The sequence below is a fragment of the Nicrophorus vespilloides genome, unplaced genomic scaffold (assembly GCF_001412225.1).
Source record: "Nicrophorus vespilloides isolate i.1.1-1 unplaced genomic scaffold, Nicve_v1.0, whole genome shotgun sequence".
NCBI lineage: Eukaryota > Metazoa > Arthropoda > Insecta > Coleoptera > Silphidae > Nicrophorus > Nicrophorus vespilloides.
In genome coordinates this window covers 114,904-135,562 of record NW_017096720.1, presented here as the reverse complement: position 1 = coordinate 135,562, position 20,659 = coordinate 114,904, and the positions used below count along the sequence as shown (strand labels likewise).

At 34.4% G+C, this 20,659-nt stretch overlaps 6 protein-coding genes across 6 annotated transcripts; 4 read left to right on the top strand and 2 right to left on the bottom strand.

Moving 5' to 3' along the window:
- Positions 1-6,430: 6,430 nt before the first annotated feature.
- LOC108557974 (Golgi pH regulator) lies at positions 6,431-8,506 on the top strand. The gene is made up of 8 exons (XM_017914726.1): positions 6,431-6,583; positions 6,639-6,802; positions 6,859-6,965; positions 7,023-7,248; positions 7,303-7,496; positions 7,633-7,814; positions 7,871-8,056; positions 8,125-8,506. Exons 1-8 carry the CDS (start codon positions 6,542-6,544, stop codon positions 8,398-8,400), a joined length of 1,377 nt encoding a protein of 458 aa, XP_017770215.1. The 5' UTR covers positions 6,431-6,541; the 3' UTR covers positions 8,401-8,506.
- Positions 8,507-8,817: 311 nt separating this feature from the next.
- Positions 8,818-11,390, top strand: LOC108557973 (H/ACA ribonucleoprotein complex subunit 4). The gene is made up of 7 exons (XM_017914725.1): positions 8,818-8,949; positions 9,076-9,191; positions 9,258-9,474; positions 9,696-9,950; positions 10,016-10,689; positions 10,754-10,900; positions 10,995-11,390. The coding sequence occupies exons 1-7, from the start codon at positions 8,937-8,939 to the stop codon at positions 11,064-11,066; spliced, it is 1,494 nt and encodes a 497-aa protein (XP_017770214.1). The 5' UTR covers positions 8,818-8,936; the 3' UTR covers positions 11,067-11,390.
- Positions 11,391-11,627: 237 nt separating this feature from the next.
- Positions 11,628-12,158, bottom strand: LOC108557964 (general transcription factor II-I repeat domain-containing protein 2-like). Its single transcript, XM_017914712.1, has one exon. It carries the CDS (start codon positions 12,156-12,158, stop codon positions 11,628-11,630), a length of 531 nt encoding a protein of 176 aa, XP_017770201.1.
- A 26-nt stretch (positions 12,159-12,184) lies between these two features.
- On the bottom strand, positions 12,185-13,288 carry LOC108557962 (general transcription factor II-I repeat domain-containing protein 2-like). Its single transcript, XM_017914711.1, has one exon. The coding sequence runs from the start codon at positions 13,286-13,288 to the stop codon at positions 12,185-12,187; it is 1,104 nt and encodes a 367-aa protein (XP_017770200.1).
- Positions 13,289-14,365: 1,077 nt separating this feature from the next.
- Positions 14,366-18,379, top strand: LOC108557976 (protein MCM10 homolog). Its single transcript, XM_017914728.1, has 6 exons — positions 14,366-15,238; positions 15,295-16,698; positions 16,880-17,128; positions 17,192-17,354; positions 17,410-17,564; positions 17,614-18,379. The coding sequence occupies exons 1-6, from the start codon at positions 14,465-14,467 to the stop codon at positions 18,232-18,234; spliced, it is 3,366 nt and encodes a 1,121-aa protein (XP_017770217.1). The 5' UTR covers positions 14,366-14,464; the 3' UTR covers positions 18,235-18,379.
- A 182-nt stretch (positions 18,380-18,561) lies between these two features.
- LOC108557975 (protein-glutamate O-methyltransferase-like) lies at positions 18,562-20,627 on the top strand. The gene is made up of 7 exons (XM_017914727.1): positions 18,562-18,781; positions 18,834-18,939; positions 19,003-19,235; positions 19,296-19,449; positions 19,682-19,850; positions 19,913-20,113; positions 20,176-20,627. Exons 1-7 carry the CDS (start codon positions 18,693-18,695, stop codon positions 20,565-20,567), a joined length of 1,344 nt encoding a protein of 447 aa, XP_017770216.1. The 5' UTR covers positions 18,562-18,692; the 3' UTR covers positions 20,568-20,627.
- Positions 20,628-20,659: the final 32 nt, after the last annotated feature.

Below are 20,659 nucleotides of genomic sequence, written 5' to 3'. Positions count from 1 at the left end.
CATTCAGGAGAGAATTGCGGCAGGAAGCGAACTGCAATCGCAAATCAATTGTACCGGAAAAAATGAAGACAACTTTAGTCCTTCCACAATCCTTCTTCAATTTATAATCAATTTGATATATTTGTATACAACCTTGAAATACTAATAAACGTATTTATGTCCAAAGGAAATAAGTGATTTCAGTTAAAAGTTTCATTCAGAGATAATGGCAGCAGGAAGTTCATTACAAATCGTATCGTTGCACAAATCGATTGGACTTAAAGAAATAAAGAAACTTTAATCATTACACAAATCATCAGTAATTTACATTCATTTGATTATTGCTGCAAATAACCTTGAAATACTTACAAATTCAGTCGTGTTTAATGAGAGTATTCCAGCAGGAAGTTCACTGCAAATCGTATCGCTGCACAAATCGATTGGATTTAAAGAAATGAAAAAACTTTAATCCTTAAACAAATCATCAGTAATTTATAAATTCAGTCGTGTTCAATCACTGCAAATCGTATTGCTGCACAAATTGATTATACTTGAAGAAATTTAATCATTATACAAATTATCAGTAATTTACAATCATTTGATTATTGCTGAAAATAACCTTGAAATACTAACAAATTCAGTCGTGATCAATGAGAGTATTGCAGCAGGAAGTTTACTGCAAATCGTATCGCTGCACAAATCGATTGTACTTAAAGAAATGAAGAAACTTTATTCCTTAATCAAATCATCAGTAATTTATAATCATTTGGATATTGCTGCAAATAACCTTGAAAGACTTACAAATTTAGTCGTGTTTAATGAGAGTATTCCAGCAGGAAGTTCACTGCAAATTGTATCGCTGCACAAATCGATTGTACTTAAAGAAATGAAAAAACTTTAATCCTTATACAAATCATCATTAAATTTCAATTATTTCAATATTTTTGCAAAATAACCTTGAAACATTAACAAATTCATTCGTGTTCAATAATGAGACAATAGCAGTGAACTTCTACTGCAAATCGCATCGCTGCAGGAAGATATCACAAATCGTTTGAACCGAATGAAATGAAGAAACTTTACATCTTGCACAAATCCTCTTTAAGTTACTATTAATTTGATGTATGTGCAATTATCCTTGAAATACTAATAAACACATTCATGTCAAAAGAAAAAAATGCAGAAAGAAATGAGTTGCAAGTGAAATGAATTAAACTCTAGTCCTTCCACAAAACATCTTCAATTTTATATATCTGCAAATAATCATGAAACACTAATAAATACATTCATGTCCAAAGAAAAAAATAAACGATTTCATGTGCAAAATTCCATTAAGAGAGAAGCAACTTATACCGGAAGACATGAAGAAACTTTAAAACTTTAACAATCCATCTTCAATTGGAAATATCTGCAAATAACTTTGAAACAATACTAAACACATTCGCGTCTAAAGAGAAATATGCAATTTTATTTAAAAATTCCATTAAGAGAAAATTGTTGTAGGAAATGAACTGCAATTGTAAATCAATTGTACAGGATGAAATGAAGAAACTTTAGACCTTCCACAAACCATCTCCAATTAGACATTTCTGTAAATAACCTTCAAACAATGGTTTCTTTGGACACGAATGTGAAGTGAACTGCAAACACAATTTAATTGTACCAGAAGAAATAAGGAAACTTCAGTTGAAAAGCTTCAATAAAACACTAATAAGTTCAAAAAAAATATATACGATTTCAGCTAAATACAATCAATTTTCAAGTCAAGATTCAATTATACAATCAAATAATGAACAATTTCTGCTAAAAAAATAATTGTATCATCTAAAAACCTCTTTATTTCTACTTACAGTTGAATCAGCAGACAAAACGATTTAAATATTGATTAATTCACGTATGATTTTTATTTCAAACAAACTAAATTTTAATTTAGAAAAATAAATTGTAAAAAAAGGTGCACAAATTCTGTTTTCTCTTTTATAAGTTAGGTATCTTTTTGTGTGTGCTTTATTTAATTCCTCAATTAATCCGGTTTCAAACAGTGCTAGATATTGACGGAATAACTTACCCGCACTATGCGAAGTATTACTTTATATTTATAACATAATGAAGAACCGGAATTTATATTTGTGCAAAATAAAAATGTAATGTAATCAGGAAACCCCGACTTTCCCCAACAGAATGAATAATAACTGGATATTCTGTAAAAAGAGGAATTCCCACGGACTTGATCCCAATTAGTAATTCGTTCGAATTCTATCTGCACTTATCAGTTTTTCCATTTGGACGTGTGAGTTGATTGATTGGATTTTGAGGAAACGCACGCATCATAATTTGCAAAATTACAGAAATCAAAACAATATTTCTGTTCAAGTTCGGAGCGTGTCAGATCGTCAGATTTCATCTGCCTCCTGGCGATAAGCGTTTTGCAATGTTTGCTTATTACATCCGAAATAATAACAACACAAATAACAAAACTCAAGTTAATCATTTAGTTTCAGATTATTTCTTTATTTTGTAAATTATTACAAAAATTTACGCATTTACTTTTTTTTTAAAGAAATTTCTCATTTCTATTTCTATTCCAGAAATCAAATTTTTATCATTATTTTATTCAAAGTATTTTTCTTCTCAATTTCCCAGTATTATACAATAAACTGATTAAACAATTTTCTACAAAAAAAAAACAATAAATTATAGCTATTTCCAAGTCGATTTGTTTTTTATTTCTTTTCGTTTATATGAATGTGAATTCAAAGTGAATATCTTAATTATCCTTGGACTAATAACATCGATTGAGAGATTTACAGTTTCGCAGTGAACACAACAAATCAAGCATTAAATTAATTTTAACAAAGGCCGATTTTTTCAATTATAAAAAAAATGGAAACACAGTCCAATGACATTTTTCTTCATCATTAATTAAACATTCTTAAAAAAACGAATCTATTTCCAATATTAAATAATTGGAACACAAACATGTATAATATATAATAAACTTAAGTCAACATAATTCATAAAGTTGTTATAAATTACATTATTTCTTGCATAAGTTTCTCGTTATGAAGACGTCGCTTTTAATTGAAGTATTCGCATACAAAAAAAACTGGTCTCTGCTTGCATACATTTGAAAAATTTATGCAAAAATGTTGAGAAAAAGAAGACATCATTTTATTTGCTAACATTGTAAATAATATTAATTATTCAGAGAGGAAAAAAAAAAGTATAATTTAGAAAAACAAAACTCAATTAACTTATTTTTTTATTATTTAATTACATCGACGAAACGTGATATTTTCAAATGAAGTTTTGAAAAATTTATTTGCGTTGTTTCCACTCACGACCACTTTCTATTGAAACAAAAGTAAAATTCAAATATTTATTATTATGTTACCAAAAAAAAAGTAAATAAATAAATTACCATGGTTTGTTGTTGTTGCTAACACAGTTGAAACAGTGTTGTTTCTATGTACTTCAACCAATTAAAATCTGATTTTTCTAAAAATAAATAAACAAATTGCAAATTGTCATGGTTTTCTTGTGTTGCTAACAGATGAAACAGCGTTGTTTCTATGTACTTTTACGTAAACTACGAAACGAAATTCATTCGCGCAGTGGAAACAACAAAAAAAAAGTGAAGTCTTCAAGGAGAATATGAGAAAGCAATTCATTTTCGGGTATCCTTGATACGGTTATTGCTTGCAGCTCCTCAGTTCCTTTTTTTTTTATTTTGGCTTCGGATATCGGTCGAAATGACCGCTAGAGGAATGTGCAACAAGGTTAATACGGAAATAAATTATGGAACGGATCAAAACATTTGGTTGTTAGTATCGTTTTTTTTATCGAAACAATTTCATAATGTCATCAAATTTATGCTGTATTCCGCAAGTAGTTATCTACTTAAATAGTGTCCAGGACGTGTGTAATAGTATAGTTGTATAATTTGTCATTTAGCTGTGATTTAGCTGTGAAAACAGTCTTTTCATTTTTGTACATATCTCGAAAAGTATACGCCACAAATCCATTTTCGACAAACCAAATTAAAGATAAGTATTTACTCGTTAAAAAGCATGAAAAAGTATTGTTGTATCATTTGTCATTTAGCTGTAACTCTCTGTCAAACTTGAAGAAACATTTTTTTAAGCTTCGAAGAAAACAGTCTTTTCATTTTTGCACATATCTCAAAAATTATACTCGACAAATTGATTTTCGACCAATCAAATTAAAGCTAAAACGTAAAAAAAAAGTATTGTTGTATCATTTCTCATTTAGCTGTAACTCACTATGAAACTTGAAAAAACATTTTTTTAAACTTAAAATATTTCAAATTAAAGCTAAGTATTTACTTGTTAAAACGTATAAAATAGTATTATTGTATCATTTGTCATTTAGCTGTAGCTCACTGTCAAACTTGAAGAAACATTTTGTTAAACTTAAAAAAAACAGTCTTTTCATTTTTGCACATATCTCAAAAAATATACGCCACAAATCCATTTTCGACAAACCAAATTAAAGATAAGTATTTACGCGTTAAAACGTATAAAATAGTATTGTTGTATCATTTGTTATTTAGCTGTAACTCACTGTCGAACTTGAAGCAACATTTTTTGAAACTTCGAAGAAAACAGTCTTTTTATTTTTGCACATATCTCAAAAATTATACTCGACAAATTAATATTTGACCAATAAAATTAAAGCTAAGTATTTACTCGTTAAAACGTATGAATAGTATTGTTGTATCATTTGTCATTTAGCTGTAACTCTCTGTCAAACTTGAAGAAACATTTTTTTAAACTTAAAAAAAAACAGTCTTTTCATTTTTGCACATATCTCAAAAATTATACTCGACAAATTAATTTTCGACCAACCAAATTAAAGCTAAGTATTTACTCGTTAAAACGTATGAAATAGTATTGTTTCATCGTTTGTCATTTAGCTCTAATTCTCTGTTAAATCTTAAGATTATTGTGCAAATTGATAATATTTCCGTTTTTATCGTCCGTCTCCAATCGACACTACTGAATCCAAGGCTATCAATTGATTTTCTGCCACGTGTTCTATAATGAGCGGACACATCGTCAATAAAGCAAATACAATTGTATACTTTAATTTTCACTAGATTTGAGCCACTGAAAAACTCGTCACCAATTGATGATCAATTGTTGGAATACGATTGTATCCAAAATATTTTAACTATTTTGTGTATTTGTTTGTTTATAATTTGTTAGACTCCAAAGTGTTGAAATATATCAGGAAATAAATTATTTTGTAAACTTTAATTTTGTAATTAAACAATAATTTATAATCACATTTAAATACTTGAATGGATATAACTGAAGAATTTTCTTTAAAAAAATACATTGAAAATGTAATTGAGTCAATGAAAATAAACGATAAAATATGAAATAATTAAGTGCGAATTGGTTCATGCCCAAAAAAAAAGTATTGAGATTATATTACTTATATAATTAGCACCAATAATATTTATAGCTTTATCAACAAATGTATGCGTAAATTTGCGCTATCTGTGATGAAATACGCAAGAATTGGAATAATGCTGATAAACGTGAAAGTGCGCAAAAGTTTCCTATAAATAGTATTTAGTTTAATATGTCGATTCGATTACAGCTTTCAATTCAATTTTAGGCCTAGATTTAACACCTTCAACTCTACTTGTTTCTATAAACGAAACAAAAAATAACTTGTAGATATATTTTTAAAAGTTAATTATATATTGAGTAATACAATATTATATAATAATGTAATTGTAACTTAAATGTTACAGAAAATTAATTGAAAAAAAAAGTGGTTAAAAAATGAATGCTCAATCTTTTATGTATTTAAATTGAAAAATAGAAAAATCAACGGATTTGCATAAAACGCGAAGGTTAAATGCGTTGTTGTTTTTTTTTGCTGTATCTTTGTACATGATCCACGGCAAAACTTGCTTGATTTGCTTTAACCTCGCGTTAGTTATTTTTGCCCTACAAAAAAAAGAATCTACATGGTCAGTATTTGAAGATTTTATTTATTTATGTTCGACACAAGCAAAATTTGTCTCAAGATTCTCAAGAAACTGAATTTCTTTTCATTCGAGATTCGAATGTAACTAATTAATAAATAATGCGAAGGCCTCAACATTGAACTTTTTCAATGCTAATTAAATATTATTATTATCAACATCATCATCATCAAACAATTTTATAGAAACGTGTATTGTTGATTTATGTAAGAAAATTGTATACAGTTTTATAATAATTCATCTACGTGAATTTGTATCTTACAAAAGAATACAATGAAAAATCCAATTTGAAAACTAATTTCCAGTTAAGATTTAACGTGTCGTTAAATGTATCAACCCTATGTGACTTCAAATCATGCACGTACAATTAGTTGCCTGCATTTCTTATTATATGTGACATTATTACCTAACCTAGGAATATTTTTTAAACTTATGTCAAACATCGAGTTACTTTATGTGTGTGTGGAGGAATCCGGAACGTAAATATGTTTACGTGAAATATCCTTTGCTAATACTTGTAGATTAGAGTTTGTAGCGAAGATGGGTTTCTACGAGGATACGTTGGTGATTTTGGTCTCGCAGGTATAAAAAATTAAACATATAAATAGGTCGCATTTTATATTGTCGATCGTTTCAGGTAATATTCTTTATGGGGGCGAGACTGTTCTTCCTGAAACAACTGTTCAAAGATTACGAGATCAGACATATCCTGGTGTACCTGATATTCTCTGTGACTCTGATGATTTCTTGCACAATGTTTGAACTGATCATTTTCGAAATTTTGAATTGGCTTGAAGCAAGGTGAGCATAGATAATCCAATTGGAAAACTGTATAATGTTTCAATTTTTTTTTATAGCTCCAGATCATTCTACTGGTGCATTGTGCTCTATTCCCTCCTATTTGTTGTCATTGTACTCAATCCATTTTATATTTCTTATTGTTGCATAAGCAACATCAGCTTTGGTAATCAGCTGTTATTATTTGTTTTTAACACTTTTGGATAACTTGATTATGTTTCAGTGAAAGCACACTACATCAAATATTTAACAGTGTTTGTTTGGATCCTATTTTTAATCATCTTTTGGAAAATCGGTGATCCGTTCCCAATCCTGAACCCCAAGCAGGGGATTTTGTCAATGGAACAGTTGGTCTCGCGAATCGGCGTTATCGGGGTGACGGTTATGGCCCTGCTCTCAGGATTTGGTGCTGTCAACTATCCTTACACATCAATGTCCTATTTCATAAGGTTGCATTACAAAAACTATATTTAATAATAAAAGAAGTAATTACAATTGTTTAGGGAAGTGTCGCCAGCAGATGTTGCTACTACAGAGAAGAGGCTAATGCAAACAATGGAGATGATTGTTATGAAGAAGAAAAGGATTGCCATGTCCAAAAAGCAGAGCTTAGAGAAGGGCGCATCTTCCGACGCTGACAAGAAGCAAGGAATATGGGGGATGCTGTATTCGGTTGGGCCGAAACGCAGTCAAGAAAGTATGCAGCTTTAAAATATTGCGTTAACTGAAGGTTAAGATGATCTCATAGGTCACGTTACAATTAAGATAATTTCATTCATTTGATGTTGATATATACAAGTCTTAGAACAATGAGATATGTTATCCACTTTCAGATATATCTCAATTGAAACTGGAAATTTCCGGTTTGGAGGAACTGAGTAGGCAATTGTTTCTGGAGGCGCACGAGAATCACAATATGCTCGAGAGGATCGAATGGTCGAACACGTGGAAAGGAAAATACTTTAACTTCTTGGGATACTTCTTTTCGCTGTATTGTTTATGGAAAATCTTTATTGTTAGTTAAACTTCTTTGATGGAATGCGATCTGTATTGAAAAGTTTGGTTTTTCAGTGTACGATCAACATCGTTTTCGATCGAGTTGGTAAGAAGGATATCGTCACCAGAGGAATAGAAATTGCTGTCCACTGGATGGGTTTGAATATTGACGTGAACTTTTGGTCCCAGCACGTGTCTTTCATTCTGGTTGGATGCATTGTCATCACTTCTATTAGAGGCCTTTTGTTAACGTTAACTAAGGTAAATTGACATAACAATATTGGAATTGCGTTCACTATTTGGTTGTCGTTGCTGTTACTGTTTTACAGTTTTTCAACAAAATATCGTCGAGCAAGAGTTCGAATATCATTGTTCTGGTCTTGGCGCAGATCATGGGCATGTACTTTCTGTCTTCGGTGCTTTTGCTACGTATGAGCATGCCTTTGGAGTATAGAACGATCATCACGCAGGTATTGGGAGATCTTCAATTCAATTTCTACCACAGGTGGTTCGACGTTATATTCCTTGTCAGCGCTCTGACGAGCATCCTCACGCTGTATTTGGCCCACAAGCAGCCCATACAAGATATAAATGAGCATATGTGATACAATTTACATAGAGAATAATGCATTTAATTTACTACCATTGACTGATGTACCACTGTTCATGCTATCTAGATTTGAAATATTTATTAAGCTTATTGAATTTAATATACAATCATTATTATATAAGATTTAATTTTATAATTATATTCGTATAGCAATTTTACTGAATTTCAATTGGCCCTTAACAATCTAATTAATAATAGTCTTTAAATCAAAGCTTTCCTATTGGTTGCATCAACCATAAGGAGTGGCAATTGTTTGGCAATAATATTTCAACATGTTTTCAAAGTTTATACAAAATCATTTTATTATAAATGTAATCGAATAGTAAAAATAATATTGAAGGTTGTTTTCTTTTTGGCAACCCTTCAGCCTTATTTACTAATCAAGGTTATTTTTTGTTTTGTTGGTATTACTTAAGCTTCTGAAAAAAGACCAAAGCACGCTAACGCTACACGCTATATTTGTAGTGTGTTTGGTTTGTTGTCCTTAACCTATCTTTTAAGTCAAAACACGTGTTCTGAGCAAGTTCGACCATGGCAGAAATAGGTAAATTAACAATGAATTTAAACAATAATAAGCAATATTTATAAGTGATCGCATAAGTATTAACTTAATTTCGAATAGTAATTCATTCAACATTGAATTTACGTTAAATATTATACATGTTTTTAGGAAAGAAAAAGAAGGACAAGCAACTAGGTGATATCCAAAAGGCCAACGATTTCCATTTGGAATCGTCAACCACTGCGGCCAAGTTGGATACATCGAAATGGCCCCTGCTTCTGAAGGTAAATAACAACTTTTTCTGCATCCCATTAAGAATTAACTAATTTCCAAAACATGTGATTGTTTAGAACTTTGATCATCTGAATGTCCGCACAAACCATTACACCCCCTTACCTTTTGGAGCATCACCATTGAAGAGAGAGATCTCTGAATACATCAAATCTGGATACATCAATTTGGACAAACCAAGCAACCCAAGCAGTCACGAAGTTGTGGCTTGGATTAAGCGTATTTTAAAGGTGGAGAAAACTGGTCATTCAGGAACTTTAGATCCTAAAGTAACAGGTACATACATAGTCCTAAACATCCTAAAGTATTGAACAAAAAAAAAATCAAAATTGTATAAGGGTGTTAGATGTTCAGACTTATATAATTTAATTGCCTTGATTGTATCCTCAAGTAAAATCAGTACTTTGAGATTTTACTTTTGGGTTATATAGGTACAATTTGTTAGATGTTTTGTTTACATTTGTTCTGTATTTATTTATTTGTTTTGTTTACTTTAGGTTGCCTGATTGTATGCATTGATAGAGCGACGCGTTTAGTCAAATCACAACAATCTGCTGGAAAAGAATATGTTAGTGTATTTAAGTTGCATTCTGAAGTGGAGGGTGGAGTGGTTAAGGTCGGACAAGGTTTGGAGAAGCTTCGTGGAGCGCTCTTCCAACGTCCTCCCTTGATTTCCGCTGTGAAGAGGCAGCTCCGTGTAAGGACTGTATATGACAGCAAGTTATTGGATTTCGATGATACCAGGAATATTGGTAATGTTTCATATATATTAAAATTAATTGCGAATTGTATATTCATTATTTGTTTTTTGGTTTAGGTGTGTTTTGGGTCAGCTGCGAGGCTGGTTCGTACATCCGTACGATGTGCGTCCACTTGGGTCTTGTCTTGGGTGTCGGAGGTCAAATGTTGGAGTTGCGTCGCGTCCGTTCAGGTATCCAAGGGGAAGCCGACGATATGGCTACGATGCATGATGTCCTCGATGCCATGTGGTTGTACGAGAATCACAAGGATCAGAACTACCTGAGACGCGTGATAAGACCGTTGGAAGGACTTTTGGTGAAACACAAGCGCATCATCATGAAGGACAGCGCCGTCAACGCCGTGTGTTACGGAGCCAAAATTCTGTTACCTGGAGTATTACGTTACGAGGATGGCATCGAACTTAACGAGGAGATTGTCATTGTTACTACTAAAGGAGAAGCGGTCGCTCTGGCCGTTGCTATGATGACCACATCCACCATGGCCAGCTGCGATCATGGCGTCATTGCCAAGATCAAGAGGGTCATTATGGAGAGGGACACCTACCCGAGAAAGTGGGGATTGGGACCAAAGTCTTCGCAGAAGAAGGTGCTCATCTCACAAGGAAAATTGGACAAGCACGGAAAACCGAATGAAAACACACCGAGCGATTGGTTGACTAGTTACGTAGATTACAGCGTCGTCAAAAGTGAACCAGCTGATGGTGAAACCAATAATGATGAATCCAAGAAGGTAAATTATTACCACCATTTCATCATTTAACTCTATACTAATCAATGCATTTTTTTTTCAACAGCGCAAGATGAGCGTAGGACCAGAGGCCGCGGTGGAAGAATCCGAAAGCACAAACGAGGAGAAACACAAAAAGAAGAAGAAGAAGATCAAGACCGAAGTCGAGGAGGAATCACCAGAATCTACGCCCGCTGAAACTACCGAAGAACCTGTAAGTTTTCCGCTAATTTTACCAATAACAATCATCCATTTTCCTGCGAGCAGACATAAATCTTATTCGTTTGTTTCTCTTTTCGGTATTGCAGGAAGTGAAGAAAGACAAAAAGAAGAAGAAGAAGAAAGACAAATCAAAGGACAAGGAGGAAGAAGAGAGTTAAGTTGCTGTGCACGAATGCATTTAATTTTTATTAATAAATATCCATTTTATAAAATACATTTTTCAGTTTTGTTTTTTGTTTAAGTAGAGAAACTATTATTTTTTATATTGTATAAGAAATTATATATAATTATGTATAGATGAGTGTGGAAAGGAAATCGGTAATTGTCGATGAATGTTTCTTTCTCCCTTTATAAAAAAAAATGATTGTGTATTTTATATACTATTTGTATATAGTTTATTTCGTACATTGAAACTTAAATCAATTTATTACATTGGATACGAATCATATTAACCTAAGTGAAGACAAATAAAATTTAAAAAATTATAATACAAGTTTAATTTATTTACAAACATGTGTAATACTATACATAATATGTTCAGCGCTGCTAAACAATCTTCGAGAAAAGCTTAAAACGATCTAACGATTATTTACAAAATCAAGGATAAAAGCTGTTTGTATTTTAATAAAAATATTGCTAAAACTATGAATTGTTGCTTTCATACGAAAAATAATAAAAAGATTGATATTTACAAAAATATGCGTGTCAAAATTAAAGCGTCAAATTTCAATTGATCGTCGCTTCTTATTATTGTGCACGAGAAAGAAGAATTGTTCACACGCGTGTTCGCTTCCAAACATCGCAATCATCCTCAAACCGAACGACCTGAGATGAGGATACCTGTCTTTGGGAAGCTGCGAGTAAAAATCGTGCAATTTCATTTCGGCAAAATATTGGTTCTGCTTTGAATCGCACTGCAAACTGATCAATTCCATCTGAAGATTATCCGGAGCCGTTTGGATGTCCGCAACCAAAGGAAACGCGAACAATTTGAACTCCGGTTCAGCAATGCTGAAGTTCTGAAATTGCTCCTCAAGTTCGTGCCTTAACAACGTGAAACTCTTAGTATACTTTTGCATATTTAGGTAGCACTTGCTTTCCACCGATTTCAGGTGCGAGAAATATGCGAGATTGTTCATCTTTAGCTGATTATCCCACAATTTCAGTTTCATCTTGAAAGCGCTGACGCAATCAAACATCTCTGAAATTGGTTTATTAACGCTTTGCAGCTCTTCGTTCAGACTATCCATATGTTCCGTTACGTCAACGAAGAATGCTAGATCGCTAATCCAGGATACGTTGCATAAATCATCAACGGTTTTGTTCTCCTCATGCAAAAATGCTCTGATTGCTTCCAGTAAATCCGAGTAATAATCTCATTATGCTCGCTTTCCACCTCATCTAATAATCCAAGTAATTCCTGATGGGTAAAGGCACTTGCTCTAATATAATTTATTATTTCTATAACTGTATCTATCACATGGTCCATCTTCAAACTGCTTGCACACAATTCATGTTGATGCAATATGCAGTGCATGGTGAAGAAGGAAGATGATCCCTCAAAATCCTTCATAATTTTCTTAAATTTAGCAGCAACACTATCACTCTTATCAATCATAACTCTAGCTCCATCATTCAGAAACCCAACCATTTTTTCCCATGGCAACACATGTTTACTTAAGAGACTGAGCAACCCAGAAAATATGTCATCAGCACTGGTGCTTTCATTGAATGGGAGCATTCCCAGAAGTTCCACAGCCAACTCAAAATCATCACTGATACCTCTAATATAAACAGCGAGCTGCAGATGGTCAGGTACACTAGTATTTTCTTCAATGGCAATTGAATAGGCAACAAAATCTTTACACTTTTCTTTGACCTGAAGCTGTTCATCTTCTGTAAAAACGTTTACATGATTAGCAACTGCATTTGCTGAAAGGTTGATGGCATGGAAGAGCTTCACCTTTTCAGGACACAGAATTTCTACTGCCTTTATCATACATTTCTTCACATATTCCCCATCCGTATGTGGTTTGGAGTTCTTTGCAATGATCTGCGAGACTGCAAAGCTTGCATGGATAGCTGCATCATTGGACTTGGTGGCAACAGTGAAGATATTCTGTTGCCTTTGCATATCCAATTTCAGTTTCTTCAGCTTCTCCTCTCTCAATTTCCCTTCGAAAACATCATACTTATCCCTGTGGAATGCCTCGTAGTGTCGTCGTAAATTGTACTCTTTTGGCACTGTGATCTCTTTGATACAAATGAGGCAAAGAATCTTGTTCTGTACAATGCTGAAAAAGTACAGACTCTCCCATTTCTGCTGGAAAACGCGACCCTCGACGTTGAATTTCCTCTTTTTACTCTTCAATTCAGACATCATAACACTGTATCATCACGAGCATTCAAATAACAATTGATAACAACTAAAAATAACTAAATTCAATAACATAACACTTTATACTCTGTTGTTAGTACATAAATTGCCTAAATCTAATGAAAATTTATTACCAGTATCACATGTTCAAGATAATAGGGTTGCATAATGAATAATTGCTCAAATTTATATTATTTTCTCTTTATACTCATTATAGTTTTCTCTTTTAAATAATTACAATATTTACTTTAATAAGGCCATAAGATAATTACTTAAGCCCTTATTGCTGTTTTCAAATGATTTCGCACATTAAACAAGAAAGTACTGTCAGTCTTTAAGTTTAAGCATCAGTTAAGATGGTGGCGTGCATTTTTTTTATTAAGGAATTCATTAATAAAACTTGTAGATTCTTTTTAGGAGTTGTTTTTCAGTACTGAAGAATAACATAAATATATAATTGTAAAATTACTGCGATTATTGAATCATATTCTATATATAGAGTTCTGTCTGTATCATATATGTATATGATTATTTTAATTAATTTTTTGTTTTCTAATCTTAAATACAGAAATATAGGTTTTAACAATTATTTAATTAAGAGGATTTATCACAATATTTACAACTTTTTTCTTTGTTCATAGCTAAGGGCGAGTGTATGTCTCCGATGTTGGTATTACTGTTAGCTGCTGTTTGCTATTTCTTAAAGTAATATACGTCACAGTCCTTTAATAACAGTTGATTGTTGTTTATAGAAGTATTATAAATAGTGAAATTAGAGGCGCTCGAATCTAAACGGCGAAGGAGTAAATATTTTTGAGACACAGGGGCCCCATCAGACATGAGTATTGGACCTTTCATTTTACTGCTGCCTGACAACGTTCTCGAGGCAATCTTTTCCTTCCTCACCTACGACGACATTGCTAAGAACAGATTGGTAAGTGTTGTTTACAAACTGCATTTAATTGCACCTCGCTTATTTCCCCTTCTATTCAACGTATTACGTACCCCCGTGATCGTACAATCATTATTTAGTACTCAGCAGTACTGACAGTGTTTCATGTTGGTAAGACTCTCAGTTCTTCATAACATAGTTGTCAGCGTTTGGCGCTAAAAATATTGGACCTTTAATCCAACCTTTGAAAGTGTAGTGAAAACAAGTCAACTTAAGTTAAGTGCAACATGAGTGATGATTTAGAAATTGATTCACTCCTAGACTCAGTATGCCAAGAGCTAGAGGAATCACCAACACCAACTTTAAAACCAATTAGCAAAGATAACGAGGATGAGATATTTTTGAATTCAATAGATAACTTCGAGAAGTCCCAAGGCACATCAAGACAAAAAAGTAACTTGAGTGCAAAGAAGATTAGAGATCCCAAAAGTGTAGTGCATGCTGGTGAAACTGATAGTTCAGATGACGAAGAAAATAGGAATCATGAGTATAAGTACAATGAGTGTGGCAAGTCAATTAAGGAATTGCTTCAAACAGAAGGAAACAGCAGTGAAAGAAATCCCTCAGCAATGTCCACTTGGACTTCAAAACGCCAATTGGGTTTGCCAGAGAAAAAACCAGATCTTTCTAAAGAAGTCTTTACTGATCCTCTATTTGGAATCAGGATTGTGAAGCCACTTATCTCACAAGCTTTGATCAAAGAAAGGATGAGCGGACGCGAGGCGATATCCATGAGTCAAGTATCGAGATTCTTACTCAGAGTGAATCCGCAAAGTGACTGGGTGATCGCCGGTGTTATAGTCCATAAATTATCCAAAACATCGCAAAAAGGAAAGCCGTTCGCGATTTGGACTTTGAGCGATCTTCACGGCGAGTTAAAAACCGTTTCAGTATTTCTCTTCAGCAGTGCTTACAATGAAATGTGGAAGTTGCCTGTGGGCACAGTTATTGGGATATTAAATCCTAATGTGTTTGATAAGAAGGATGGATCCAAGGATGAAGTAAGTGTTGTATTTGTATGGTTTAAAAATAAATATAAATTTTAATGTTATTTCAGGCTTGTTTAAGTGTGGATAATTACCAGAGGGTAATGATATTTGGACAATCCAAGGATTTGGGAACGTGCAAGAGTAAAAAGAAGAGCGGTGAGCAATGCACGGCTTTCGTGAATACGAATAAATGCGAATTCTGCATTTTTCACATTAAGCAAGAGTATCAGAAGTGCAGCGGAGGTAGATCCGAGCTGCAGGCGAATTACACTGGACGTGGTCTCACTGCGCTGAGGAATAAAGTCTTGGGTAAAAACGAGGTGTTTTATGGTGGAAAGTCTTTTAGCGCTGTTCCCGCTGCGAAGAGTAAAAAGTTAGCAGCCAAAGACCAAAACAGGATCAATTTATTATCAGGAATGGCTCCTCTTGTTCCTGCAGTCAACAATATTAAAACAAGTAATGCTCCTAGGGTGAAATCGGCTGTGAGATTGGAGTCTTCTCCTGCGCAAAGAGCCAAAGATCTTGAGCTACTGAAGAGACTTGGTGGCGAAATTACGACTACAACGAGCGATGTCCTCGGTCTTCCAAAACCCAACGTCTTGAGTAAACCTCTGAGTTCTGAAGTTACTTTAGAGGAATCCAAAACTACTGCTATTAGTGTGATACAGAAGTTGAAAGCTAAAAACGCAGCAGAAAAAGCACCACCTGCTGAAAAAGAACCAATTAGAAAGGAACCAGCGAAACCGAAAAACATAGAACTTCAAGCGTTCGATATTCCTCTACTTTCTGGTTTAGGCGAGGAAACGGTGGATCTCTCGTCGCCAATTTCCAAGAAGCACGTCGATCGGGCGAAGATGAACGCTTTGAAATGGGTGCAACGTAACGGACCTTTAAAAGCAGAGGATCCCAACAGCGTTAAAGACAAACGCGGAAAGAAACGCGCTTTGGAGGTATCCGAACGGGTGGAAACGGATCCGAAGAAAGCGAAAATCCAGAACAACGAATTTTTCTCGGAACGCTTCAAGAAAATGATGGCAGCCACATCAAAGCACATGGATTTGCTGGAGGCGCATCAGAACGAAGAGCAGGAGAAGTATTTCAATAAATTGGAGTTGAAGGAGCGGATGGAGGAGAAAATGTCGAACACCTTTAAGGTTGAATGCAAAGCTGTGAAATGCTTGAAATGTAAATATACGAATTTCTCCGCGTCGGATTTGTGCAAGCAGGAGAAGCATCCTCTGAAAGTGTTCGACGCTTTCAAGAGGTTCTTCAAGTGCGGCGATTGCGGCAACAGAACTGTCAGTTTGGATATAGTGCCGATACGTGGATGCAAAAATTGCGGCAGTGGCAAATGGGAGAAGACTAGTATGATGAAGGAGAAAAAAGTTACTGCGATGCATTCGCTATCAATACGAGGGGGTGAACAGAAGTTCGCCAATTCCGTTGCAACAAACGCGAGTCTCGATTTGCTGGTACCCGAATGAGATTATTATTGATTATTTCACCCCAAAAATAACTTTATATTATCTATTTTTAAATACAGAACCAAATTAATTTTATGTTTATCTTTTCTTTACACCTTTTTTTTTTACTAATAAATAATAGAGGGCGTTTCCAAGTGAAACTGTAATAATATTATTGTGTTTATGATAGGTTTGCAAAAAATTCAATGATGTTGGAAGCAACCTGCTTTCTAGAGGATTCATGCAGATTGAAAAGAAGCATGCTGCGATCTTCAAGCGCGTTAAGTCGATGCTGCCGAGGAGGGAATCCGAACGTAGAGTTCATCCACTCTTCAGACACTGCGACATTCTATCCGCTGTCGAAACGAGAATAAGCATGTTGAATATGACCTACATGAAATACATACAGAACAATTTGTGCTGCTTTAACCCTGGGAAGGTATAATTGTTATAATTTGTATAGTTTAAACATTTTAGTTTTCATATATTTGTTTGTTTGAAGGTTTTGGATGAATTGGACAGGGTTTTGGGTATTGTCGAGAAATCCGGAACACCTCCAAAGACTCATGAGATCTTGCAGGAACTGCGCGATATAAGTAGCATGGCTATGGAGTACTTTGACGAGAAGATACTGCCTACAATAAAATGCCATACGACAAGCTCATGTGAGAAATAAATCGGAAAAAGCGTTTTCAACGAATATATGTGTGTAATTTTCAGTGATGTCATTCGCACCGTCAGTTTCTCGAGTGCCAAAAGTATATGTTGTACAGCCGGGTGTGCAGGAGGAGGTTCTCAAAGTAGCAAAGCTCAATAAGAAACAGAAGGAGCAAATAATGTGCTTATCCAAGATCGTCCACAAACTATACAACAAGGTTTGCTCTTCACTAAACTTGTATCATTGTTATATAGTTAATGTTTCAGATTGAGAAACAGAGCGTGACGATCAAACATCAGACGAATCTCATACAGGAACACGAGACCAAGCTGAAGGAGCAGGCGGGAAAATTGCAGGAACAAGACTCCGCCATTTGCAGCATCCAGAAGCAGATGAGCGAATGGGACCAGAAATTCTCAGATCTGAACACAGAGGTAGCAAAATCTCAGGACGTTTTGGCTCGTTCGGTCTTTGCACCCGAACCATTGCTGAGCTCTCACCCATCGAACAGAACGTTCACGAGGCCCAGGCTGTCCCATACAAAAACGCCGAACGCGTATCTCATGGAGTTGGAGCGTAAGAGGAAGTCGAGCATGGAAATCGATATTCCGCATAAGCTCAGGTTCATAACTACACCGAATTTATCTGGACTGAATTTGAAAGATCACGTTAACATGAAGATCGACGAGAACATAACGCAGAACATTTCGCAGAATATAAGACGGGGCCAATTACCTGGAGAAAAACTGAAGCAGCATGACGTCGTCGGTGAATTGGGGAGCTTCATAAGTTCTTCCATTGAGGCTATATTGAAGAATCCGCTGACCGGAATTAAGTCCAGGAAGCGCCGTTCTGCGGATGACTTGGATTTGAGTGGTTTAGATTAATCACGCTCTCCATTTAACAATAAAAACTCAATGTGATAAGTGTTAATGCAACTATTTTCTATTATAGGCAACTATTTTTAATTGTAGGCTTCACTATACAAAATAGATTGTTGCAATAATTAGATATATACATATATAATATACTAATTATCTAATAGATTCTTTCGCTTATTTAGATATATATATATATATACTCTTTACATAGAGAATAATTATTTAATGTGATGATTTTTCTTCTTTTATATGTTATAATAAATGTGTATTGAAAAACAATTTAAATTCTTTCTTCATTCTGCGCAACTAGATGGGGCTCCTTGCGAATACTTGAATTGACACACATATGGAAACTAACCTATCTTATTACTATTTTTTTGAATTTAGATATCAGCTCACACATAAAATTCACAGTTCATCCAGATTTTCATTATCATTCGCTATATACTAACATCGATCTAGATATGGATGAGTGCCACTGCGTGAATTTTCCTGGCGAGGGTGTGGACATCAAGACACCCAGAAACGAATACCTCAGCGCCTTTTTTAAAAGGTTTGAAGCAACAGCCACCAAATGAATAAAAATTGCAAATAGAATTTTTCAGGAGCTATGCCAATCACACAGTCAAAGTCCGAATGCCCATAATCATAACAAAGATTATCGATAGTTTGGTCAGAAACAAAGAGGAGATTACCACAATTCATGGTTTGGTAATTAAAATAATATAAATGAAATTTCCACCTTTTCAAGTAACTTATTGTGGCATGTTGCAGGAGAGTGCCGAAGATCTTAAACATGTCATTGGTGAACTTTCAAAGTTGAAATATGAGATCCAAACGAACAAGGAGATTGTTAAACTGAAATCCACTGAACCTGATGCTGTGCACTACAATAAAGTGCTCAAATATCATAACGATCAGAACGCGACGTGCAGCTATTTCAACGTGCTCTGGCTGTTCGCCGAATGTTACATGTACAGGCGGATCAAGGAAATGTTCGAAGAGACGTAATTCTTGAACATACGTCTGCCTTTTGTCGCTGTATAAAGCTTCTTTGTTTTTTTAAGGGTGCATTTACAGAAATTCGATCCGTTCAGAGAAGACAAACGCAGCACTTTCTTTAAAGGAAAAGAAGCGATGATTTATTTGGGTCAGTTCCTGCTGGACATATTAAGCAGTCATTTCAGGAATGATGAGTCTGATTTTAAGGAGCTTTTAAAAGTAATTATAATTGATTCGCGACAACCTTTAAAGTCGACATAAACAAAATAGCAATTTGCAAAAGATTAAAAAAAAATAATCAAAAGAGATTAAAGAATATTAGAGAGTTCTGTTCAAAGTTAAAGATAAGAAATGCATTAATCTTTTAGATAATTCATATAATTATATATTTTAAATGATTACAATTGATTTATGTTGTTTAGATTCGGGTTATTAATTTTATTTATTTAAGATAAATATGTGGGGCAACAAGTGCGATTTGTCTCATACGAATGGTGATGCTTTAGCGCCTACATTGAGTCTCATTGAATGCAATAAGAGCTTGTCTAAGAATCTTCTTTGCGATATGAGCAATGAAGTCTGGTTAGCAGCGAACGTGGAAAGTAGATATCAATTCATAGGTAATTAAATAAGCGAAAATCGATCATGGGCTATAAATATTAAAAACAATAATTACATTTAGATGTTGTATTGGATAATTGCGGCTACGAACTTTTCACGGACCTGTGCATCGCTGACTTTTTGTGCACGAAGAATATAGCGGAAAGGGTCAGATTTTACGTGAAGACAATACCGTGGTTCCTTTCCGATGTGATGAAAAAAGATTTGGAATGGTTGGTTGACCAATGCGCTGATAGCGAGGACGATGTCTTGCGAAATCTAGGTATTATTATTTGTTTTGTAAAACATGTGTTAGATTTGTTAAAAGCATTGATGTTTTCGCAGGTTCACGTTGGAAAACGTACTTGGAAGACGATTTTTGGACAATCGAAGAACACGACTTCTGGACCACCCCGCTCGAGTACAAGCACATGTTCAAAGTCGACGAGAGTCTCTATAGGAAATTGGCGCGCGCCAAATTGATCATCTTCAAAGGTGACCTTAACTACAGGAAGTTGTTTGGCGAGAGATCCTGGGATCCGACCACATCGATTGAGCACGCACTCGGCGGTTTCTTCCCCTCGAGGATCTGCAGTTTGCGCACGTTGAAATCCGAATCGATCTGCGGATTGAACGACAATGCAGTGAAAAAGGCGGAGAACGAAGACTCCACGTGGATGATCTCCGGCAATTACGGCGTTATACAATACTGCGGCAATAACATGGTGCTTATCTAATTACGCTAATCAATTTCTTTCTTTCTAATAAATTTTTCGCATCCTCCCATTTTTAATCGACGCACTTTGTTTTTACTATTTTTTTTCAGTGA